Source organism: Cnephaeus nilssonii (assembly GCF_951640355.1).
Source record: "Cnephaeus nilssonii genome assembly, chromosome: 6".
Classification (NCBI taxonomy): domain Eukaryota; kingdom Metazoa; phylum Chordata; class Mammalia; order Chiroptera; family Vespertilionidae; genus Cnephaeus; species Cnephaeus nilssonii.
Window position 1 is genome coordinate 1,196,986 of NC_137077.1, and position 24,365 is coordinate 1,221,350.

Below are 24,365 nucleotides of genomic sequence, written 5' to 3' on the forward strand. Positions count from 1 at the left end.
TCACTCACACGGCTCTTCAATCCATTCACCTGTTCGACCTTCACCCAATCCTCTGACTGAGAGGCGACGGAGCCCTGGCCGGTGTGGCCCATGGTGAGAGGGTCGGCCTGCACACCGAAGGGCCGCAGGTTCAATTCCCAGTCGAGGGCATGTACCTGGCTGGCAGGCTCAATCCCCAGCCCTGGTTGGGGCACATGCAGAAGGCAACCAACCAATGGATGTCTCTCACATCCATGTCTCTCTCTCTCTCTTCTTCCCTCTGTCCCTTCCACTCTCTCTACAAATCAATGGAGAAATATCCTCGGGTGAGGATTAACAAACACAACAACAAAAGCTGCAATGGAGGTGACCCTGTGCCCTGTCCCTCGGGCTGTTCACAGGTCCGTAGCCCCACCCCCAACCCCTCCCCTCGAGCACACAGCAGAGCTGGGCTTGCTGGCCTCCTGGGAGGGGGTGGCTGGCTCTGGCCAATGACTCTGAGCCAGCGGTCCCCACCCTTTCTTGGCCGTGCCCCACCTAAGCATCTCTAAGTCCTGATGCTCCCCCCCCCACCGCCCCCATGACCTACATTCTTATTATTCAAAGAGTGAACTCCTACTCACGTGGAGGAAGCCTGAAAGGCCATTAACTTGGTCTAAACAGGCTTCCAAAGAACATGGCTTCCATGAAAGAGAAAAATAAAAGAATGAAAGAACAGTTGAAGTCCTTAGGAAGAAATCACTAAGAAATTGTTATAACAACATGAGGTGATGTGAAAAAATAGCAAATAACGTTTCAAAACATATAATAGAGAAGTGAAATGCATAAATACGTCACAATATACACTGAGTGGCCAGATTATTATGATTTCTGAACACATAATAATCTGGCCACTCAGTGTGTGTGTGTGTGTGTATGTGTATGTATATATATATATATATATATATATATATATATATATATATATATACACACACACACACACATATATATATATATATTAGAGGCCCGGTGCATGAATTCGTGCATGGTGGGATCCGGCCAGCCTGGCCAGGGGGAGGGGACATGGGTGGTTGGCCGGCCTGCCTGCTGGTCGAACTCCTGGTCGAGGGGACAATTTGCATATTAGCCTTTTATTCTATAGGATAGACACTGAGTGGCCAGATTATTATGCGTTCAGAGATCATCATAATCTGGCCACTCAGTGTGTATTTATATGCTGTACACGAGGCCCCTAGAACCATAAGAAATGCAAAAACATCACTGTGAATAACCCATTCTCGAATTGCCCCCCTAAAAATCACATTGCCGCCCGTGGGGTGTGGGCCCCAGCGGGACCCCTGCTCTGAGCGCGTCCCTCGCGAGTCCCTCAGGAGAGCTCTTTCCCCTCTTGGCAACTGGTGTGACCAGAGGGCAGGGGCTCCGCCAGCCGGGGTCCGGAGGGAGGCCACGCAGGGCACCGCGCCGGCCGCCTGGGCTGGGCGGGGGCAGGACGAGCAGCGACCTTGGCTGTCGTCGCCCTGGAGGACCAGTCGGCGCAGGCTCGCTCCCGCAGCCAGCTCCCCCGAGCCGACTGGGACGCAATGTGCCACCTCGCTCCCGGATGGCGAGCCGGGCGCGTGAGGAAACCAGAAGGGCCCAGGAGCCTTGCCCCCTTCAGGGCAGGGGAGGGAGACTCAGCACTGGAACGAGGGGGTGCCAACGGGCATGTACCTGCTCAGAGGGACGCCCGGCGTCCAGAAGGGGTAGACTCGGGCCGCGGAATCTCGCATCTGCTCCTGGTAGCCCAGGTAGAAGTAGGCATCGTGGGAGAACTTGAGGGCCAGCATGTCCGTGGGGTGGTCCCGGAGGACCTGCTCCCACAGCTCGCAGGCGTGGGGGAAGTTCCTGAGGAGAGAGCGGTTCTCAGCCACAGGGACACGGCCCACCGCGGGAGGGAAGGGCATCGCTTCCTGCCGCTCCACGGTCCGCCCTGCACTGGTCACACACACACACGTGCACACGCACATACACATGTGCACACACGCACATGCACACACGCACACACATGTGCGCTTCCTGCCAGCTCCACGGTCTGCCCTGCACTGGTCACATGCACACACACGCGCACACACACACGTGTACACACAGACACGCATACATGCATGCACACACACATGCGCACACACACATGCACACCCACATGGCAGGTCTTCCAACGACATTGTTCTGTTCGATGTCCTTTTTAAAAATTATTTTTGTTTATTTCAGAAGGAGGGAGGGAGAGAAACATCCATGATGAGAATCACTGATCAGCTGCCCCCTGCACGCCCCACACTGGGGATCGAGCCCATGACCCGGGCATGTGCCCTGACCGGTTTCGAACCGTGACCCCCTGGTTCCCAGGCCGGCGCTCAGCCCCGGAGCCGCACGCAGGGCCGCTGTCCTTCCTCTCGGTGACGGGATGCTGTGGGAGGTGGCTCTTGCCTATCGGGAAGCCCGCGGTGAACCCGGCTCGGTTACCAGTCGCTCTGTGTAAAGCCGCGGCACGTTCCGCCACATTAGTGAGGACTCGGCTGTACGCGGACGTACTGTGTCCGCTGTGCTCAGAGAATCGATACCCCAGAGGGTAGCTGTGCTCCTGAGCTCAAACCAAACGGCGCGCTGGCTGAACAGGCGGCCCCAGGAATCTCCGCGGAGACCGGGCTCCGCTGCGGGAGGCCTGGGGCAGACGCCCGGCCAGCGCTAAGCCCGGCACTGCCCCCCCCCCGGGGGGCCGCAGCCTTCCTCTGTCGCTGCTCCAGAGCCTCCCCGTCAGCTCAGGTCGCCTCGCTCTGTGGGCGTCCCCCCGGCCTGAGCCGCCGACCAGGCCGCCCGGCACGGGCTCCGGCTCCGACGGGCCACCGGCAGGGCCGCGGAGGGAAGCGGGTGCTACGGGCAGGTGCTCGAAGGGCGGGTAGGGCAAGGGGAAAGGGGAGGGTTTTCTCCTCCATCTTTTATTTGTTTCTGTAACGTGGTCCTGTGATTTTTGTAAGAAAATAATAACCAATTTACTGAATGCTCCCCCGGGACCCTGGCCAGCGCCTCCTCCTTCCCGGTCAGCCGGGCAGGGCCGCGGGCAGCACGTGAGTGCCGATCAGACGGCGGGGGCAGCCACCCCGGCCCCCTCCCTCCCCGGGGCACTGGGCAGCCTGTGGCTCCCCCCCGGTCTCGGGGCTCCTCACCCCTTGGCGAAGGCCTCCACCGCGGACACGTGCAGCCGCTCCCGCGGCGTCAGCGGCTGGGCTCTGGACATCTCCGCCATGTCCTTCACTGCGAGCGCCAGCTCCCGGTCCAGCCGCACGGAGCTCCCGGTGCCAATCAGCACGAGGCCATTGGAGATGGCGTGGCCCATGGCTGGGGAAGGGGGGCAGCTGGTGAGTCACATGCCGCCCCCCGCCCCTCGTCCCAGGAGGGGCCCCCGGGCGGCAGGTGGCTGTGGCTGGGCCGCCACCGGAGTGCAGAGCTCAGCTGGGCCCTCGCCCCCACCTGCAGGCCGCACCCTGAAAGCACCCTGCACAGGGCCCGTGTCTGGGGCACCTCATCACCAGCTGAACCTTTTCTAAAATTTAACCCTCGTCCTGGCTGGTTTGGCTCAGTGGATAGAGCGTCGGCCTGCGGACTGAAGGGTCCCGGGTTCGATTCTGGTCGGGGGCATGTGCCTTGGTTGCGGGCACATCCCCAGTGGGGAGTGTGCAGGAGGCAGCTGGTCGATGTTTCTCTCTCATCGATGTTTCTGGCTCTCTGTCACTCTCCCTTCCTCTCTGTAAAAACTCAATAAGATATATTTTTTAAAAATAGTAATAATAAAATAAAATAAAATTTAATCCTCAGCTGAGGATATTTTTCCCATAGATTTTCAGACAGAGTGGAAGGGAGAGAGGAAGGGGGGGTAAGAGGAGGGGGATGGGGAGAGAGAGAGGAACATCGGGGTGAGGGAGACACATTGATTGGTTGCCTCCTGCATGTATCCTGACTGGGGCTGGGGACTGAACCCACAACCAAGGTATGCGCCCTTGACCGGGAATGGAACCCAAAACCCTTTGGTCCGCAGGCCGACGCTCTAACCACTGAGCTTCCCAGCCAGGGCAGCTGAACCTTTCTTTCTCCAGACCTCGTTGTTCTCACCTGAGAAATGGGATCAGGGTCTTTTTTGCAGGATGGGCATCCCATTAGGGGGGAAGACGCCTCTCCAGAACCCGGCATCGCTATGGGAGCAGCTGGTGTTCCAACCACAACACCGACTGGCACCTCCCTCCCCCTCCGTGCAGATGCCCGCCCGGGCACTGCCAGCCGTGACCCGGGGCCCAGCCCAGGGAGCGTCACTCACCGAAGGTCGGGTCTGCTGCCTTCAGCTTCGCCAGGCAGCCCTCGATGCCCCCGAGAGCCTTGTCGTTGGTCCACGTCACGTACTGAAACACAAGAGCGTCACCGAGCCGTCCCGTCCCGGGGAGGCCGGCGCCCGCTGACAAAGGCGCGGACCTAGGTCCTGACCGGCTCCTTCCCGGGACACGCAGTGCTTTCTGGGCTCAAGGAAAGCGGGACTGGGTGGATCTCAGAGAAGAGACTGAACACGCGCCACTCGAGGCACGTTCTGTGGGGGGTGAGGCCGCCGTTTCCAACCCCCCAGCCTCTAAAGGGAGTCTGCCTGCGGCACCTGCCCACCACTCAGCGTCAGCCTCGAGGGGCCGCCTTCTGCGACTTGTTCACACCTTTAAGAAGAACGTAGCCCTGGTCGGTTTGCTCAGTGGGTAGAGCGTCAGCCTGAGGACCAAAAGGTCCCAGGTTCGATTCTGGTCAAGGGCACGTACCTTGGTTGTAGGCTCCTCCCTGGCCCGGGCCCTGGTTGGGGCGTGTGCAGGAGGCAACCAGTCGATGTGTTTCTCTCACATCGATGTTTCTCTCCTCTCTGTCTTTCCCTCTCTCTCCCACTTTCTCTAAAATCAATGGAAAAATATCCTCGGGTGAGGATTATACAATAAAATCCTCTCTAATAAAATGGTAATATGCAAATTAACTATCACTCCGCCACATAAGCCACACCCACCAGCCAAGCCACGCCCACCAGCCAATCAGGGCGAGTATGCAAATTAACCCCAATCCAAGATGGCTACAGCCACAGAGAGCAAGGTTTCCCAGGTAACAGAGCAAGCCAAGCTTTCCATAGCCGTTGCAGGCCTAAGCCTCCACTCAAGCTACAAAGTTTCAATTATAGAAGGTAAACAAATTCAAACAAATGGCGGCAGAATGGAGCTTGAGAGAGCAGGCCAGGGTTGCCGGCGGCAACAGGGGAAGCAAAGCTTTCCCTACACCCTGGCTGGGCTCACCCGCTTAAGGCTACAGTTTCAATTGTAGAAGGTGAGTTAACTGCCACAGAAATGGCTGCCGCCCCCACCCCCGAGGGAGCCCCAGGCTTGGCTCCGCTCCAGGCTACAAAGTTTCAATTGTAGAAGGAAAATAAATTCCAGGTACCAGGCCTCCACTTGGGTTGCCAGGGGGCGTGGCCGGCCTGCAAACCACCACAGGCCCCTCGCTCAGGCTGCCCCACGCCCCAAGGGAACCCCATCCTGATCTGGGACACCCTTCAGGGCAAACCAGCTGGCCCCCACCCGTGCACCAGGCCTCTATCCTATTAATAAAAGAGTAATATGCAGATTGATCATCACTGCAACACACAATATAGCTGCCCCCATGTGGTCAAAGATCCTGCCCCCATGTGGACACAAGATGGCCACTACAAGATGGCCAGCAGGAGAGGGCAGTTGGGAGGCACCCGGCCTGCAAGGGAGGGCAGTGGTGAGGGACCAGGCCTGCAAGGGAGGGCAGTTGAGAGGGACCAGGCTTGCAAGGGAGGGCAGTTGAAGGTGATCAACCCTGCAGGAGAGGGCAGTTAGGGGTGACCAGGCTGGCAGAGAAGGGAAGTTGGGGGCAAACAGGCTGGCAGGGGAGCAGTTAAGCATCAATCAGGCTGGCAGCAGAGTGGTTAGGGGGTGATCAGGCTGGCAGGCAGAAGTGGTTAGGGGCAATCAGGAAGGCAGACAGGCAAGCAGTTGGGAGCCAGCAGTCCTGGATTGTGAGAGGGATATCCGACTGTCCGTTTAGGCCCAATCCCACCAGGATCGGGCCTAAACGGGCAGTCGGACATCCCTCCAGGAGTCCCAGATTGGAGAGGGTACAGGCTGGGCTGAGGGACAACCCCCTGCTGTGCACGAATTTCGTGCACTGGGCTTCTAGTAAATAAATAAATAAATAAAATAGCTTAAAAAAAGAAGAAAAACCGTAGTAAACATGCATTGTGGAAAGTCAGGCCGAGCCCTGGCCAGTGTGGCTCAGTGGTTGCGTATCGTCCCATGCATCAAAAAGTCACTGGTTTGATTCCCGGTCAGGGCACATGCCCAGGTTGTGGGTTCGATCCCTGGTTGGGGTGCATACGGGAGGCAACTGAATGATGTTTCTCTCTCACATCGCTGTCTCTCTCTCTCCCTCTAAAATCAAGAATAGTTTTTTAAAAAGCGTTACGAAGAATGCCTGGGTCCCCATGAAGCCCTGCTCTCCCCAAGTTCCCAGGAGACCTGGGAGGAAGGGTCCGTGGGCTCCACTTGTTAAGCCAGGAGCGCGGAGGAAGGCGGAAGGCTCCGGAAGTGCGAGTCCCTCGCCTGCCCACGGCCATCCCCCACCCCACCTGGAGGCCCCGGGAGGACCCCCCTCAGGGTGCACGCGGAAGCGAGCGGTTAGAAGGGAGCACAGAGCACAGACCCGTGGAAGGAGCCTTCTTCTCGCGGCAGGAATGGACGTAGCTGTGAGACGCGCCCAACAAGTAAACAGGGAAAAATTAATTAAAAGCATTCACCAGCCCGGCCGGCGTGGCTCCGTGGTTGAGCTGCGACCCATGAACCAGGAGGTCATGTGAACCAGGAGGTCATGGTTCGATTCCGGTCAAGGGCCCATGCCCGGGTTGTGGGCTTGATCCCCAGTGGGGGGGGTGGGGGGGAGGGAGGGCGATGGGTGTGCAGGAGGCAGCCGATCCATGATTCTCTCTCATTTAAGTTTCTATCCCTCTCCTCCTCTCCCTTCCTCTCTGAAATTAATAAAAACATATCTTTTTAAAAAGCCTTCACCAACTTCAGAAACCCGGCCCTGGACCTTTAGGAAGGGGCTGCTTCGCTCAGAGGGCATCACCTGGGTCAGGGTGGCATCGAACAGCTTGCAGGCCTCGTTGCTGGGGGTCGAGAGTGGGAGACCCGCATCCTTCCACGCCTGCACCGCCAGAGGGAATGGAGTCAGGCCTTGTTCCACGAGGCCCTCCCAACAGGAACCCTCCACCCAGCGCCCAGCACGGAGACCCCAGCCTGGCATCTGCGGGGAGGGTCCCCGTCAGGGCCCCGCGGGGCCTCCAGACTTCACAGCTGGCGGAGCTGAGCGCTGAGCGCGGGGCAGACCTCCAGGCCCCGCGGCCTCTGACCCCGGCCGGCCCTCTGTGGATGGGCTCCCGGTGCCTGGGTGCCCGGGGAGGGCCGGCCCTCTGTGGATGGGCTCCCGGTGCCTGGGTGCCCGGGGAGGGCCGGCCCTCTGTGGATGGGCGCCCGGTGCCTGGGTGCCCGGGGAGGGCCGGCCCTCTGTGGATGGGCTCCCGGTGCCTGGGTGCCCGGGGAGGGCCGGCCCTCTGTGGATGGGCTCCCGGTGCCTGGGTGCCCGGGGAGGGCCGGCCCTCTGTGGATGGGCTCCCGGTGCCTGGGTGCCCGGGGAGGGCCGGCCCTCTGTGGATGGGCTCCGGTGCCTGGGTGCCCGGGGAGGGCACGGCGGGGTGGGGTGGGCTCCGCCTGGCAGGGGGGTGCGTCCTGCCTGCTCACCCCTAACAGCCCTCCGCTCCCGCCCAGGCACCGCCCGCCGCAGCTCCGTCCCTGGAAACTCCGTCCATCTGCGCTGCTCACCTACCCGCCCCCGCGGTGTCCGCCCCCCCTGGGCGGGGCATGTCCTCTCCTCCCCCTCCCGCCCCCCCCCCCCCCGCGCCGGCCGCCCCTCCAGGGGAACATTGCGTCCCGTCCCGGCTCCTCCGAACCCCGCCTTCCCCATCTGCACGGGGCGGGCTCCCCGCCTGGCTGGTGCCCGGGAGACCCTCGCGGACGCCGGGCGCCCTGCGGTGCCACGCGGGTGGGTGCTCTCTGGGAGGTCCCGGGGTCTCCCGGTTTCCCTGGGGGGGGACCCCGCGGGGGGGCGGTCCTCCGGGCCCTGCCGTGCGCCCAGGGGTCCTGCCCCGCCGTACCTGGCAGTCACGCAGCGGCGGGCACACGGCCATGGTGCGCGCTCCGGGCGGGTGCGGGTCCGGCTCTGCGGGTGGCCTTCCGGGCGCGGGAGGGGCGGGCGCGGCGGCCGAGCTCCCCGCTGGCTCACGGGGCGCTGTGGGACCGACGCCCGGACAACGCCCCGCCTCTCGGGGCAATCGGAGGCCCCGGGACCGGTCCGCCCAGGGAGGGCGCTGGAGGGAGCGGGCCGGCCCCAGGGGGCACCTTTGGTGTGAGCCGCGGCGTGCGTTCGCCGGCCGCCGCCGGTCTTGCGCCCCAACTCCCGCTCCCCACAACCACCGAAGGGCCCCTCCCTGCCGGGGACCCCCTTGCGGAGGGCCTGCGGAGTCCCTGGCGGCAGAGGCGCCCTGGGCAGCGGTAGTTCCACCGGGAAGCCAGGCGCGCACAGCCACCCACGGAGGTCATTTTGGCCAACATCCCCCCAGGGTCCGTCCCCCCTCCCCCTCTCCTCCTCCCCCTCCCCCTCCCCCTCCCCCTCCCCCTTCTCTTCCCCTCCCCCTCCCTCTCCCCCTCCCTCTCCCCCTCCCTCTCCCCCTCCCTCTCAAGGACTTGCAGCCTGAGCTCTGCCCTCAGCCCCAAACCTCTAGCCACTGCCCCACCCCCACCCCCCCTCTCCCAATGTAATCTAACCCCTCCCACCTCTCCACAGGGCGCAGGAGGCAGGAGTAAGTAGCTCAAGAGCAGGTTAAAATGTTGATCTTTTTGTTCACTATGCTTTTTTTTGCCTTACTTTTTGATTTCCAAAAAATACTGCATTAAATAAAGTATTACTTGTCTTCTGTAAGAGATGAAATCATAGAACTCTTAGGAGGAAACCGAGGGGTAACCCCTCGTGTCGTCGGATGGGACAATGGTTTCTTAGATACGACACCAAAGGACAAGCAACAAAAGGAAACAGAAAAGTTGGATTTCACCAAAATGAGAAAAACCTTCCTGCATCAGGGACAGCATCCAGAGAGTGAAGCAGCCGTGGGACACGGAGAATTCCCGCCAATCACAGCCTGGCCGAGAGCCCCCCCCCCCCCAACACCGGGGGAGTTCTCACCGCTCAACCGCAAACGCAAACTTCCCGGCTTGAAATTAAGCAAAGAATGTGAGGAGACACTCGCCAAAGAAAACATAGAAATGGCCCATGAACCCTGAAAAGATGCCCATCCGGCCTGGCCGGCGGGGCCCAGTGGCTTGGAGCAGAGTCTGGACATGGAAAGGTCTCGGGTTTGCTTCCTGCTCAGGGCACACACCCAGGTTGCAGGTTCCATCCCTGGTCAGGGTGCGCACGGCAGGCAACCCACTGATGTTTCTCTCCCTCTCCCCCTCCCCCTCCCCCTCCCTCTCCTTCTCCCTCCCCCTTCCCCTCTCCATCCCCCTCCCTCTCCCTGCCTCTCTCTGTAAAATCAATGGAAACATATCCTCAGGGGAAGATTTAAAAAAATGCTCAACATTATTAGTCAACAGGGAAATGCAAATCAAAACCACAGTGAAATGCCACTTCACATCCGGTAGGCTGACTAGAAAGAAAAAGGAAATAAGGTGTTGGCAAGGACGTGGAGAAACTGAAACCTTCATGCCCGGCTGGTGGGATCGGGAGGGGAGCAGCTGCTGGGAAAAACAGGTGATTCCTCCAAAAGGAAAGAATGACCCAGAAGGTCCCCAAGTCCCCCCGCAGGTACATCCCCAAAGGGGCTGAAAACTTAGACAGACCCGTGCCCACCCCGGTGCACCCCAGCAGGAGTCCCCATTCCCACCAGGTGGGGACACCCCATGTCCACGGACAGACAAGTGTGGCAGCCAGCAGGTGAGGGGTGTTACTCAGCCATAACAAGGGGTGAAGTACTGCCGCGTGCTACAACCTGGATGGACCCCCAAAGCATGCCAAGGTGAGGGAGTCCGGGCACTGAAGGCCACACTGTGGGGTCCACTCGCAGGGACTGCCCGGAGCAGGCACAGCCACAGGTAGAAAGCAGATGGGTGGCTGAGGGCGGGGGAGGCAGGAGCGGGGCGGGGGAGGGGGGCGCCAGCCATGGGGACCGGTTTCAGAACCCCTAGTGGTGACAGGTGCCCAGAACTGTGGGTGTGCTAAATGCCCCTGAATTGTACGCTTTAAAATGGTTAATTTTCTGTGAACTTCACCTCACTGAAAACTAAGATTTGTCTTTGATTGCTGAGGTTCTGGTTGCCCCCCCCCCTTAAATTTTGCACCCCAGGTGAGTGCCTCCCTGCCCCCCCCCCCCAAGTCCACTGGAACCTGGTGCCCACGTTGGAGAAGGTCTGGCTGGTACAAGTGAAATAACCAGGCCCCGAGGCTCTGGCAGGCACCCCGGCACGACCAGGAGGCCCCAAGGCCAAGGACAGCACTGAGGGGGCGGGCAGCGGCGGCTGGGTCACCCTTAAGGGCCTGTGGGTGAGCCTTGCCCTGCACCCTCTCCAGGGTGGAGGTGGGTGGGAGCGTGTCCTCGGAAACCCCCAATGTGATGTGGTGTGTCCCCCTCCCCCAACCCCACCCCTTGCAGGTGGCGGGACCTTCCTGGAGGCCCGGAAGCTGGTGCCATTGGCTGGGGCAGCTCTGAGCTGAGTGCTGGGAAGGCCACGCCCAGCTGGTCAGAGCACAGGGAGTCCGCATCCCTCCCGCCGGCCCGGTGCGGGCTTGTCAGGGTGGGGGGATGGGGAAGGGGGGCCCGGAACAGGCCTTTACTCAAGAGCGGCACCTGGAAGAGTGGGGGGCTCGTTAACAAAGTCCACACACCTGGGCTGAAGGGTGTCGGTCAGGGGAGACCCTGCCTAAGGGAGGGTCCAGGCGAGAGGCTGGCAGTTGGGGGCGGGGGCGGTAAAGGGCCCTCCGAGGAGCCCAGTGCGCCCTCGCCCTCGGTGAGCTCAGCTGCAGCCCGGCCACAGCCTCCACACAGGTGCCTCTTTCACTCCCACCGGCGGGCTCAGAGGTGGCCTGGGGAGAGGGGCAAAGGTCAGAGCTGGGTGGGGAGACAGCCAACGTACCATGAACTTCTCGCTTTCGCCTCCCTGCCTGTGCACTTACTGGTCCCTCTGCTAGTGTCTCTTTGTGAGGCTTTTCCCCTCGTTTCGTGCAGACCTGCTGGCTCCGAGGGCACCTCCTCCAAGAGGCCTTCCCTGACTCCCCTGTCTTGTCCCCAATCCTTCTCCCTTGGACTGCTTTATTTCCTTCACACCGCTGACCACACCTGAAGTCAGCCGCACAAGCCCTGGTTATTTTTGGTTGTCTCTCACCCCCGTCGTAATGGAAGCCCCTTGAGAACTGGGAATAGGGCTGATGCCTAGAAAAATGCCTGCATATAATAGACTAGAGGCCCGGTGCACAAAATTCGTGCACGGGGGCGGGGGGGGGGTGTCCCTCAGGCCAGCCTGCACCCTCTCCAATCTGGGACCCCTCAAGGGATGTCTGACTGCCCGTTTAGGCCCGATCCAGGTAGGACTGCTGGCTCCCAACTGCTTGCCTGCTTGCCTTCCTGATTGCCCCTAACCGCTTCTGCCTGCCAGCCTGATCACCCCCTAACCACTCCCCTGCCAGCCTGATTGATGCCTAACTGCTCCCCTGCCAGCCTGATTGCCCCTTACTGCCCTCCCCTGCAGGCCTGGTCACCCCTAACTGCCCTCCCCTGCAGGCCTGGGTCCCCCCCAACTGCCCTTCCCTGCAGGCCTGGTCGCCCCCAACTGCCCTCCCTTGCAGGCCTGGTCCCTCCCAACTGCCCTCCCCTGATGGCCATCTTGTGGTGGCCATCTTGTGTCCACATGGGGGCAGGATCTTTGACCACATGGGGGTAGCCATCTTTGTGTGTTGGAGTGATGGTCAATTTACATATTACCCTTTTATTAGTTAGAATAGAGACCTGGTGCACGGGTGGGGGCCAGCTGGTTTGTCCCTGAAGGGTTTCCCAGATCAGGGTGGGGGTTGGGGCATGGGGCGGCCTGGGTGAGGGGCCTGTGGTGGTTTGCAGGCAGGCTATGCCCCCCGGTGACCCAAGCTGAGGCCCTGGTATCTGGGATTTATTTATCTTCTATAATTGAAATTTTGTAGCCTTAAGTGGAGGCCAAGGCAGGCCAGCCAGGGCTGCAGAAACATGGCTTCCTCTATCGCTGGGGGCAACCCAAGCCTCCTGCTCTCTCCAGCTCTGTGGCTGCCACCATTTTTGTTGGGATTTATTTATCTTCTATAATTGAAACTTTTGTAGCCTTAAGCAGAGGCCTGGGCTGGCCAGGGCAGCAGAGAAGCTTGGCTTCCTCCATTGCTGGGAAAACCCAAGCCTCCTGCTTGCTGCAGCTCCGTGGCTGCAGCCATCTTGGTTGGGTTAATTTGCATACCCGCTCCTAATTGGCTGGTGGGCGTGGCTTGTGGATGCAGGGGAGGCACCATCAATTTGCATATTACTCTTTTATTAGATAGGATACTCGAGAAATATATGTGGAGGAACTGATGCTTAATTAGTTAATGAGGAAGGAAAGAAAAAAGAGGGCATAATAAAAAAACAAATAATAAAGGGGTAGGCCTAAATCTAAACATTTCAATAATTACATTAAATGTTGATGGTTTAAATATTTCAATTAAAAGGCAGAGATAGATTGAGCAGATAAAACAAAACCAACCCTCTTAAATATTGCCTACCAAAAAACGCTTTAAATATGAAGACGAAATTAATTTAAAAAGATTTGTCATATAGCCGAAACCGGTTTGGCTCAGTGGATAGAGCGTTGGTCTGCAGACTGAAAGGTCCCAGGTTCGATACCAGTCAAGGGCATGTACCTTGGTTGTGGGCACATCCCCGGTAGGGGGTGTGCAAGAGGCAGCTGGTCGATGTTTCTCTCATCGATGTTTCTAGCTCTCTATCCCTCTCCCTTCCTTTCTGTAAAAAATCAATAAAATATATTTTTTAAAAAAAGATTTGTCATATAGACAGTACGTGTAAGAGAGCCCGTGTGGCTATTTTATTTCATCCCGCCCCACCCACCCCGTTTTATTCAAGCATAATTGACATGTTACGTGACTACTTTAATATCAGGTAAGATGGACTTCAGACAAGGATCATTACCAGCAATAGAGACGTTTCCTAATGATAAGAGGGCGGTTCATCAGGAAGCATGACCGCCAATGTGTGTGCCCTAACGAACCCAGCTCCCAGTGCGTGACGCGGGACGGATCATTGCCCAGTGCCGAGAGGAGGGACCAGCATCGCCTCAGCACCTGACAGAATGACATGGAAGCCCAGGAAGACGGCGCTCATACAGGCGCTCGGCTCGCCCTGGCGTTTCCGGAACACCCACTCCCAGCAACAGCAGAACACACACACTCACGTGCACACGGAACATAGAGCCGGACAGACCCCACCCCGGGCTCTCCAGCAAGCCTCCATGAACGTCAAGGAATGACACATTCCACAGAATATCCTCTCTGACCACAACAGAAACCAATGACCAAACGTTTCACAGAAACTCCAAATGAGTGGAAATTAAACAGCGCACTTTTAATTCACGGGTCAGACCCAAACAGGGGACGTTAAAGATACTTTTAAGTGAACGATAAAAGACAACACCTGCGGAGGCGGGGAGCAGTGTTCGGAAGAAACTCAGAGCAGCAAACACTTGTAGTCGCAAGAGGAGAGATCTGGAATGAAAGACTCGGGCTTTCACACGAAGAAAGTAGAAGAAAGCCCGGCTGGTGTGGCTCGGTGGATAGAGCATCCGCCTGTGGACCAAAGGGTCCAGGTTCGATTCAGGTCAAGGGCACAGGCCCCGGTTGTGGGCTTCATCCCCAGTGGGGGGCGTGCAGGAGGCAGCCGATCAATGATTCTCTCTCATCACTGATGTTTCTGTCTCTCTCTTCTCTTTCCCTTCCTCTCTGAAGTCAATAAAAAGTAAAACATTGAAAAAGAAAAGCGAAGTAAGAAACCCAAAGTCCGCCCTCCTTGGGCGCGCAGGCGCGCACAGTCCCTGGTCCCCACTGTCCCCCGTTTTCCTGGCAGTGGGAGTGCCGCCAAGGGGCCATCTCAGGGGGTCAAGACACGAGGCCACATTCATCCCACAAGCAGGCCCTGATCCTTGGCTGCTGCAGCCGCCCCCTCCCCACCTGTGACCCCGCGGCCCCGTGACCCCGCGGCCCGCGCTTGGCCGTTGGCGCACCCCTGGCCTCGCCTGCGCCTGCGCCTCCGCCTCCGCCTCCGCCGCCTCCAGGTCCCGCAGACCATGCGGCCGGCGCCGGCGCTCCTCCTGCTCCTGGGCCTGGGCCTGCGCTGCGGCTGCCTCCCTCCGCCCCCCGCCACTCGCGGCGCCCCCACCCCGGTTCCTGGAGCGCCTGCCGCGGCCCCAGGCGACTCCCCGCCGGCCCGGCCCCGCCTCCCGGCTCCCGGAGAGGCGGCCACGCTGCGCTCCGTCGCCCCCCGCGCCCTGGGCCTTGGCGGCCATGCTCGCCTCAGCCTGCGGCCACGCCGGGCCCTCCGCGGCGGCGGCGTCCTGAGTGGTAGTGGCCGCGGCCCCTGCTTCGCCCGCGGCCCCGCGTGGTGGCCGCGCTGGCACTGCCTCCACGTGCGCGCCCTGCTCCGCGCGCTCCGTGCCCGCCGCGCAGCGCCCACCCACATGGACCGGCACCTGTTGGCGCCCCCCCGGGGCCAGCTCTCCCTGCAGTGGCTCACCCCCCTTCGCCGCCTGCTCGGGCCTCTGGAACGGACCTTGCACCTCGGGCTGGTCAGCCCCACGGATGCCTCCTCAGCCTCCAGGGTCACCCCCCGCTCCAGTGGCCTTCACCCCTACGCGGGCTTCGTGGCCCAGACCAGGTGCCCAACAGAAGTCAACTCCAGCAGTTGGCAAGCGGGGGAGCTGTCGGTGTCCTGTCAGCTGTCGAGGCAGGACACCTGCGTTGTCACGAAGGTGCAGATCAACAGGAAGCCGGGCCTTCCCATCGTGCTGTTCACCAGGGGGATGGACATCTCCTTAAATGCCACCGCTCAGTACAACTGCCCGTCGGCTCAGAACCCTCAGTTTCTATGGAGGATCTACTCCGTGCCCTCTCTCCGCCACCAGCCGGACTGGTCGAAACCTTTGGTGGTGCCGGACCTCCAGATAGGGAATGATCCAACGCTCATGCACATCCCCAAGAGGAAGTTAGCTTTGGGGGTGTATGTGTTCAATTTCTCAGTGAGCCTGGTCGCTTCCTTACCACAAGTGACTACCGTCAAAGGCTCAGATAGCGTCTACGTCTCTGTCCTTGGTGACTTCCTGCGGGCGGTTCTTCTTGGGGATGCCAACATGACAATGAAGTTCACAGACCAGCTGGTTCTGAATGGATCGACGTCCTCGGACCCAGATGTGGACGACCCGTTAGAGGGGGTCCAGTTCTCCTGGTACTGCACCACAAACGCAAAGAACTACAACGGAGACAAGATAAACGTGATCAGCAAGGAAGTCTGTCTCCCGAAGCAGGTGGATCTCAAGCTGACCTGGGCCTCGGACCCCGTCCTGACAATTTCCCCAGAGACACTCCGAGGAGGCCAGGCATATTTTTTCAGAATGGTGATACAGAAGACCAGGAGGACTGCGTATGCTGATAAAAGTGTCCACGTGCTCCAAGCACCAGCACCGACAGCAAGTATTTCGTGTGTTGAAAACTGTGGCAGGATTTTGGTTCTGTCAGATCGGTTCTCTTTGTTTCTAAATTGTCCCAATTGTGCCGGAAGCCGGGACGTGTACAAGTGGTCCATCCTGCGGGCTGCCGGGGATGAGGTCCCATTTGATTGGTTGGGCCAAACTTCAACGGGGAGGGACAGCGATTCTTTGTCTATAAAAGCTTTTGCTTTTAGGAATTTTTCTGAAGCTCAGTTTTGGATTGCTTTAGGTCTAGAAACTTGGGGTGGAGTGAACTTGACCCTCAGGCATTCCTTTATTGTTAACTATGGCCCTCAAATCGGAGATTGCAAAATTAATCCAACTAGTGGGATTGCATTTTTTACTAAGTTTGTTGTCCAGTGTAATGATTTTAAGGACCAGAACATCCCTCTGGTATATAAAATGATAGTGTCTGATTTGTACGATGGTTTTGGCAAAATCAGTTCTTTAAAAGTGAACACCTTGGGGCCCATCCTGTATGTGGGCAACGATCCCACGTGCCCCCCTTCCTTCCTCCCTGTCGGTGGGGAGGACAGTCAGTACGCCATGAAGATCTTTGTGCAGGTGTATGACGCTCTGGACGCTTTTTCTCAGGTGACTCTGTACGCCACCGTACAGGCTCCTACTGGCCAGGCCTCACCCCAGGCCATACTGAACCAGTTAGTCAATTTCAGCATGGGGCAAGATTCAGAGATCTCTACTTTGCTTCAAAAGCAGGAGTTTTTGCCCGCAGGTTACTTAATGTACGTAGTGGCCTCCGTTCTGAACAGCATGAAACCCGAACCAGCCCTGCACGCGGACAAAGCCGTGCTCCGGGAACACCTGGTCAGTCAGTCTTCCCTCCTCTCCACAAACACTCTGATGGACATTAACCAGGTGGTCACGGCTCTTGCCAAAGTAACCCAGAGGACGTCTGAATTTCCTCAAGTTGCTCGGAAATCTGCCACGGAGAGGGTTTGGCAGGCAAATCAAGCCTTCCGGCAGCATCAACAGAGAGGTCAAGACTTGCACTCTGAACAAATAGAAATCATGAGCACCGGGATATTAACAATCGTGTCGAATATCCTTAAAATGACTGATCCTCATGTGATTTTTGTCAACCCTTTCCGTGTCATACAATCTCTGGCAGAGACGGTGCTGGCCGGCAAAGTGCCGGATGACGGGACCACGGTGATGAGCAGCGCCAGCTTTACCATGTACGTCGGCAAACTGGAAAAGTGGGCCGTTTCCAACAACATCCTGGGCGACGAGAGAGACTGTCGAAATTGTCTTCAGCCAACACTCAATGTGAGCAGCATTCCCCGTTTGCCTGCCAATGCTCCGGTCTCCATGGTGTTCTGTGAGTTTGCAGATGACCCCTTCCCTTGGTTAAATTATCAGGAGAGCCTTTCGGCAGATGTGGTTGGATTCCGATTGACGGGAACCATGGCCAATGGAGACGAGCTGGAGGTCACCCCCGACGTGGTGGACGTGTACATCAGTAGGAGGAACTTGAGCTCTGCGGCCTTCAACCTCACGGTGGGCCCCGACCAGGAGCCTGAGAACGCGGACGAGTCCTCCAGGAAGACGACAGGGGCGTTCCGCTTCCAGGTGGACAGCCGCGCGGTGCGGGAGCTGCTGGTTCACATCGTGACGGAGGTGACCGTGCCGTTCACCGTGCTGGTGTACGCCGGCGGGCAGATCACCCCCGCCGCCTTGGTCGCCACCTTCCTGGTGCCCCACGATATCCCTCCCATCGCCAACCAGAGTGGCCTGTTTGACCCGGCCTGTGCCGTGAGCGTGGCCCGCCTGGTTTGTCTCCCGCTGTCCCTGCTGCAGGTCATAGCTCAGCGGGGCCAGTCGCCTGAGTGTGTCATCATCGTGGCTTTGAAGGCACCTCATTTTGTCATGCAGCCCAGTGACAAGCTGGTGAGGATTTCTCTCTTCAGTGCCCGCTGCCTGGACATGAACGGGACCCAGAGCGACTGGAGAGAAGACATCTGTGTCCTCGGGGAGAAGACCACCTGGGACCGAGTGCACTGTGTCTGCGGGAAGGCCAGGAGGGCCCGGCGGCAGCTGGCCAACGTCCCCCTGCGCTTCCGCTACCTGACAGCCAAGGTGATCGTGCCCCCGAACCCTGTGGACCTCCGGTTGGAGGTCATCAAGAATGTCACCCACAACCCCGTGACCCTCTTTGTCGTCCTTTTCATCCTGGTCACGTACATCGTCCTCGCTTTCTGGGCCTTGCACAGAGACGAAACGGACCAGTTTCTTCGGGACCACGCCATCGTCCTCCCCGACAACGACCCTTACGACAACATGTGCTACCTCGTCACTGTTTTCACAGGAAGCCGCTGTGGGTCCGGGACCAGGGCCAATGTCTTTGTCCAACTTAGGGGGACACAGAGCACCAGCGATGTGCATTGTTTAAGTCACCCCCAGTTTAAAACTCTCTACCGGGGCAGCGTCCACACTTTCCTCCTGACGACCAGCAGGGACTTGGGGGACATCCAGTCCATCCGCGTGTGGCACAACAACGAGGGCCACGCCCCCGGCTGGTACTTGAGTCGCATCAAAGTGGAGAACCTGTTCAGCAGGCACATCTGGCTGTTCATGTGTCGCGAGTGGCTTTCTATCGAGACCTCTTTGGACAGAACGTTTCCCGTCACCGACCCCAATACGCCCCTGCGGAGAATGGACTTCCTGCTCATCGATGCGACGGACAAGCTGGGGAGGAATCACATGTGGTTCTCCATGTTTGCCAGCGTCATCGCCCGCGGCTTCAATCGGCTGCAGCGGCTGTCCTGCTGCCTGGCCATGCTGCTGTCCACCCTCTTGTGCAACATCATGTTCTTCAACCTGGACACGGAGGAGAAACCCGGTTCCCAAGGGAGCCGATACATCAGATCGATGGTCATCGGCCTGGAGAGCGTCATGATCACCCTCCCGGTGCAGGTCATCATCACGGGGCTGTTCGTCTACTCCCAGAGGAGACCGCAGGCCACCCTGGACGAGGTGGCACCTCAAGAGCACCCCGAGGTGGTGGAGGCGAGCGGCCACTGGGAGGAGCGGCTGGAGAGGTGGCACGCCCAGGAGACGGCCGCCGAGGCGCGCTCCCAAGAGGCGCGCTCCCAGGAGGCCCCCGCCCACAAGGCCCAGCAGTCCCGCTCCAGGAGGCGTAAGGGACGCCCGAAGTCTCTTCCCCAGAGGACCTCCAAGGCAGGGCACCCACTCAAGAAAGAAGAAAGCAAGGGCCCACCGGGCCCACCCCCCCTGCGCCCAAAGGCCAACGCCAACGCCAACGCCAACACTGAAAATGTGGACAATGGTCCCCAGGCGCCATCCACTCCGCCGCCGCCCACGAAGCCCAGGACCACGCTGCCTCAGTGGTGCAAGTGGATCGCGTGGTTCTTGGTTTTCGCCACGTCGGGGGTGTCCTCGTTCTTCATTGTGTTTTACGGCCTCACCTACGGCTATGACAAGTCGATTGAGTGGCTCTTCGCTTCGTTCTGTTCCTTCTGCCAGTCCGTTTTCCTGGTGCAGCCGGCGAAAATCATCCTCTTGACAGGCATGCAAACCAACAGGCCCAAGTACTGCAAAAACCTCCCCTGGGTCAGCAACTATCGCTACACGGAGATCCAGCTGCAGGACCTCCGGCTGCGGCCCCAGGAGATGCGCCAGCGGCACCGGGACGTGTCCCGCCTCCGGGGCGGCAGGATGTACCAGCCCCTCACGCCGGACGAAGTGGGCATCTTCCGAAGGAAGCGGGAGACCAAGCGGAGAGCCCTGCTCTTCCTGGGCCGCTTTCTCACTCACTGCCTCTTGCTGGCCCTCCTGCTGGGCCTCGTCGCCCTCCTCCGCCGCCCGGACAGCTTCCGCTACAACCAGTTCATCCGCAGCCGCTTCTCTGCGGGTCTTGCTGCCGTCACCGAGCTGGACGACCTCTACCCGTGGCTCGACAGCGTGCTGTTGCCTTTGTTCCACAACGACCGCCACCCAACCTTTCTTCCCGACAGCTCCTCCAGGATCCTCGGCCTCCCACTGATGAGGCAGGTGAGGGCCACGCCTGGCCCCACGGCCTGTCGGCCGGCCCAGCACTTTCCGCCCAACAGCATCGAAGGAGAGGTTCGCTGCCATCCCACATTCGGGGCCGACCCGGAGGACACCACTGACCACCCCGGCTTCTGGAGGAAAGTGGACAAGCGGGAGGCAGACAGGAACACCAACGGGTTCACCTACAAGCCTCCGGAGAAGCGCTGGGTGTACTACTCTGACGGACTTCTGCATACCTATGGCTCGGGGGGGTATGTTTTCTATTTTTTCCCAGACCAGCAGCGGTTTAACTCCACGCTGAGGCTCAGGGGCCTCCAGAGCGGCCGCTGGCTGGACGAAAAGACGTGGGCTGTGATCCTGGAGCTGACCACCCTGAACCCAGATGCGGGGCTGCTCTGCAGCGCTGCCGTCCTGTTCGAGGTCTCTCCGCTAGGAGTCGTGAACACGAGCGTCTCCGTGCACTCCTTCTCCCTGGCTGATCTGAACAGAGAGACGTCGGCGGAGATCTACCTGTACGTGGCCATTCTCGTGTTTTTCGTGGCCTACGTCGTGTACGAGGGCTACATCATCACGCAGAAGGGGGCCTCCTACCTGGCCAGTGCGAACCACTTGTTCAGCTTGGCGCTCACGTGCACCCTCGCCGTGCTGATTGTGCTGTTTCTCAGGAAATACTTCCTGGCCGCTGGCATCATTCAGTTCTACGCATCGAACCCCGTGGACTTCATTCCCTTCCACGCCGTTTCGCAGGTGGATCGCGCCCTGGGGGTCGTGTTGGGCCTCCTGCTGTTTCTGACCGTTCTGGGGACCCTCAGGTATCTCCGGTGCTTCTACCACGTGCGCCTGGCTGAGAGGGTCGTCCAGGCGGCCCTGCCCGGCATCTGCCACGCGGCGCTCCTGGTGTGCGTGTATTTCTTTCTGTTCGTGGCTTTTGGCCACCTGGTGTTCGGTCAGCATGAATGGGGCTACAGCAGCTTGGTCCACGCCACGCAGACAGTCTTCTCCTACTGCACCGCAGCTCTCCGGGACACGGAATTTTCCAGCAACAGGGCCCTCGGGGCCCTGCTCCTCGCGGCGTTTGTGCTGCTGCTGATCTGCGTACTGATCAACTTGTTCACGGCTGTGATCCTGTCTGCCTACAGGGCCCTGAGGCAGCCCGTGTACGAGGAGCTCTCGGTCGAGGCGGAAGCCATAGCCTACCTGTGCGGCAAGCTCAGGACGGGGTTCGGCTTCCTGCCCTCCCGGCCCGCGGCCCCGGGCGAGCAGGAGCTCTTCGTGGACATGCTGTACGGGAAGCCGGAGAAGCGCAGCCGCCACTACCTGGGGCTGAAGACCAGGAACATCAACGAGAGGAAGATGGTGTACCTGGTGGTGTGACCGGACGGCTGCCAGGGCTGCAGGCGGCCTCTCCCACCCAACGTTCAGTTTAGAGGCTCCGTCACGCTGTCGGCCCGTGTCCTGCACGACGCACACCCCTACATTTGCTAGGGTTCCCACTCTCGGCCGCCCCTTTTAGGAACATGACAGGAGGGAGTATAGCACGCAGGCAGGGGAGAGGGGTGGGGGGCTGCCAGACACCCCGGGATGAGCTCCCTTTGGGGCACTGAGGGTCTTTGGAGCCCATAGCAGTTTGGGGAGGGAGCTAAAGATCCCCCCCCACACACACACACACCTCACTGCGAGTTCTTTCACAGATCAGAGCTCCCCTGACCCTTGTCCCCTGCAGCCCCCACTTTCCAGCTGGGCCAGGGCCGGAGGGGCCTGTGGGGAGTTCTGGAGGCGCCGAGTTGGGGGTGCAGGGATGAGGGTGGTCAGAAGTCTGAAGCTTCCCACCTACTCCCTAAGGCTCCTTCAAACCAAAGATGTAAAACTGGTATTTTCGGGCCAGGAGACGAGTTTTCATTAGACAACAAGGGGCGTGTGTGGGCTCACTCTGACGGCGGCGCTGTGCTGCTTGGACGTGGCGGTGTGTACACCAAGGTCCGGGCCTTCTGCTGTCTACGGCCCGGAGGGTGGTTAGTGAACAATAAAGATGTGGTTGGTTTCAGAGGACGGGCTGGCAGCGGCTGCATTTCCCTCAGGAGCGCGTTCCTTGTGCAGATCCTGCATCAGAATGAGGTGTGGCTTCCGGGAGGCGTGGGGGCTCCTGCCCTGGAAGGCGGCTGCGGTCTTCTCCGCCAGGTGAGAAACCGAGAGGTTTGGTGGCCCCACCACAGCCACTCACACGGTCAGGGTCAGAAGGTCAGATCTGGATTTTCTAAGTGCCCTTTGGGGAGGCCACGGGGTTCACACTGCCCACTGCTTCTGCCTGCCGGGCATGTTTGCAGTCAGCTCTCAGCTCCTCTCTTCACCACCTTTACTTTGAAGACAGAGTAACCAAGGGGGAGGGGCAAACGACTCTACTGATGGGGGCCAGCTTCGCTCTCTGAGATGCACTTGCCCACTGAACTGCAGGATGAGGGTTCGGCCCCAGGTGAGGGGGCCGCGCAGGGCCAGCCCCTCTGAGAGGCTTCCGAGACTAAAGGCCTCTCTCCGGGCTCTGGGGGCCTCAGGGGCTCACTCGTTGGCCTCCCTTCCCAGGAAGACAGCCCCAGGGGTGGGAGGGCCCTCCCGCCCAGGTCAGCATAGTGTCTCGGGGACTCGGAGCTGTGCAGGAGGAGAGGGAGTTACGGGGTCACAAACACAGGCCCAAGCCGACAGCCCTGCTGGGGAGTCCTTGGGGTCCAGGAACGGGGCCGGTCCCAGCACGTGGTCTGAGTGAGTTCCAGGACGGCGGCCATAGGTGCTGTGAGGTCTCCAGGCAAGTCCGGCAGTGGGGGGCCTGTGCCACACCCTGCAGAGCGGAGCAGCGGGGCCCTGACCGGGTAGAGCCCGGACCAGCACTTCCTGTCCTTGAGAAACAGACGTGGGATTACAGCGTTATCAGGGAAACAAGGTGACAAGGGACACAAATGAAAACTTGGAAGGCCATTTTCACAGGACTTGCAACAATTTCTAAGAGTCTTTTGGGACTCCCTTTTTCTCATCATATTTCCGGGAAGAGGGTAGGTATGTTCCAGAACAAGTTGCCCACAGTTCTAAACCAACGCCTTCCCAAGTCTGCATCGCACAGGAAAACAAGACAAATACTCTCAGTCCAGCCCCCTCTGAACAAGTCTATGCAGAGAGCTCCCTGTGGCTCAGGGAGTGGAGGCTGCCCTTCATCTTGTGTTAATGACGAAGACTTGCTTTAAGGCCAGCTTCTGTATGTCACACTGTTAGACACTTACTTAGAAACTATGCAACGCTAAAGGCCCTTTATCCGCTGGCAACAACACAGTAGGTCCTCAAATAACATTGTGCTGCCCAACGTCATTTTGTTGTAACATTGATGAGAAGAAAAAAAGTCAATCCCGGCGGGGGCCCCTGTCTGCGGAGTGTGTGTTCTCCAGGGCTGGGTGGGGTTCTCCAGTGTCCCCCTGAGCCTAAAATGTGCATGTAGGTGACCGGGCCTGTCTCCGCTGTCCCAGTCAGGGTGAGTGTGGGTGTGCGTGCCCAATAGTCATGGTTCAATTCTAAACCTAAAGCTTTAAGGACTTTATGGACAATTCAAGTTGCTACTCAGCAGAGTGAAGTTCCTCCCAAGTGAAGTAATAAGAACTAGCGACAAACTAGAATGAGTCAGGAGAGGCGGTCTAACTTGGCGCCTCGCAGGACTAGAGGCCAGGAGTGAGGTGGGGGGTGCGGCCGCAGGGTCAGGGGAGCCTGTCTGAGGCTGGGGGTAGGCGGGGCCTGGGAGCCAGGAGAACCTTCGGAAGCTGGTGGCGCACGGGGCCAGGCCTGGCCCGGAAGCTGAAGGAGGGAGGGGCCCAGATCACCACGGGCTCCGCAGGCCACTTGAGGGTTTCGGGGGAGCACGGTGACAGGGCGCAAGCGCACCCGGCTTCATGAAGGTCCCCGGTAACAACAGGCTCGGGCAGGACCCATCTTCTCAGCTGCCTTGCGGGGCACACGCGGCCCTGCCTGCGGCCCAGGGGCTCCGGGGCGGGCTGGGTGCAGGAAGCTGGGGCGCCAAGACCAGGCCGCTCCAGCCTCGGGCGCGAGGGAAGCGGCGGTGGACCTCCGCGCAGGCAGGTTATGTGCCAGCCGCGCACCAGCGGCCTCGGCTCCGCAGAACCCGGTGCAAACTCAGGAAGAAGCCGAGAACCTTAGAGCAGCCAGACAGCAGGCCCGGGAGGCGCCCCCGGGCCGCAGGAAGGCCAGGCAGCCCCCACAAGCAAGGCACCGAGAGGACAGGGCGGGAGCGGAAGTCCGACCCAAGCGCCCTCCCGCGCTGCGCATGCGCCCGGGAGAGGAACAGCGCACGCGCTGTGGGCGGTCATAGAGCGGGGGCGGGGCTGGGGCGGGGCCGCGCAGGCGCTATGGGCAGTTAGG

General features: G+C 59.7%; 3 protein-coding genes across 8 annotated transcripts in view; 1 reads left to right on the forward strand and 2 right to left on the reverse strand.

Moving 5' to 3' along the window:
• Window positions 1-8,730, reverse strand: part of TTC38 (tetratricopeptide repeat domain 38) — a 20,836-nt gene extending 12,106 nt beyond the window's left edge. The window contains exons 1-5 of the mRNA XM_079774524.1: window positions 8,261-8,730; window positions 7,177-7,254; window positions 4,328-4,409; window positions 3,183-3,354; window positions 1,693-1,866 (exon numbers count right to left, since the gene is read on the reverse strand). Coding sequence (XP_079630650.1) covers window positions 1,693-1,866; window positions 3,183-3,354; window positions 4,328-4,409; window positions 7,177-7,254; window positions 8,261-8,293 — 539 coding nt within the window. The 5' untranslated portion in view covers window positions 8,294-8,730. The remainder of the gene's footprint in view (window positions 1-1,692; window positions 1,867-3,182; window positions 3,355-4,327; window positions 4,410-7,176; window positions 7,255-8,260) is intronic.
• PKDREJ (polycystin family receptor for egg jelly) lies at window positions 8,022-24,251 on the forward strand. 6 transcript variants are annotated; one of them, XM_079774514.1, is made up of 2 exons: window positions 8,022-8,148; window positions 13,328-24,251. In XM_079774514.1, exon 2 carries the CDS (start codon window positions 14,508-14,510, stop codon window positions 21,327-21,329), a length of 6,822 nt encoding a protein of 2,273 aa, XP_079630640.1. In that variant the 5' UTR covers window positions 8,022-8,148; window positions 13,328-14,507; the 3' UTR covers window positions 21,330-24,251. The 6 variants fall into 6 exon arrangements, with proteins under 6 accessions (XP_079630640.1, XP_079630636.1, XP_079630635.1 ...); XM_079774510.1 differs by lacking the exon at window positions 8,022-8,148 and adding an exon at window positions 9,665-10,253; XM_079774509.1 differs by lacking the exon at window positions 8,022-8,148 and adding an exon at window positions 9,665-10,177.
• PPARA (peroxisome proliferator activated receptor alpha) overlaps window positions 10,261-24,365 on the reverse strand; it is a 69,900-nt gene continuing 55,795 nt past the window's right edge. The window contains exon 7 of the mRNA XM_079774522.1: window positions 10,261-11,241. Within this exon, the coding sequence (XP_079630648.1) occupies window positions 11,231-11,241 (11 nt within the window). The 3' untranslated portion in view covers window positions 10,261-11,230. The remainder of the gene's footprint in view (window positions 11,242-24,365) is intronic.

What these genes read in the sequence shown, in the direction of transcription:
- PKDREJ (XM_079774514.1), top strand. Translation starts at nt 14,508, where the DNA reads ATGCGGCCGGCGCCGGCGCTCCTCCTGCTCCTGGGCCTGGGCCTGCGC.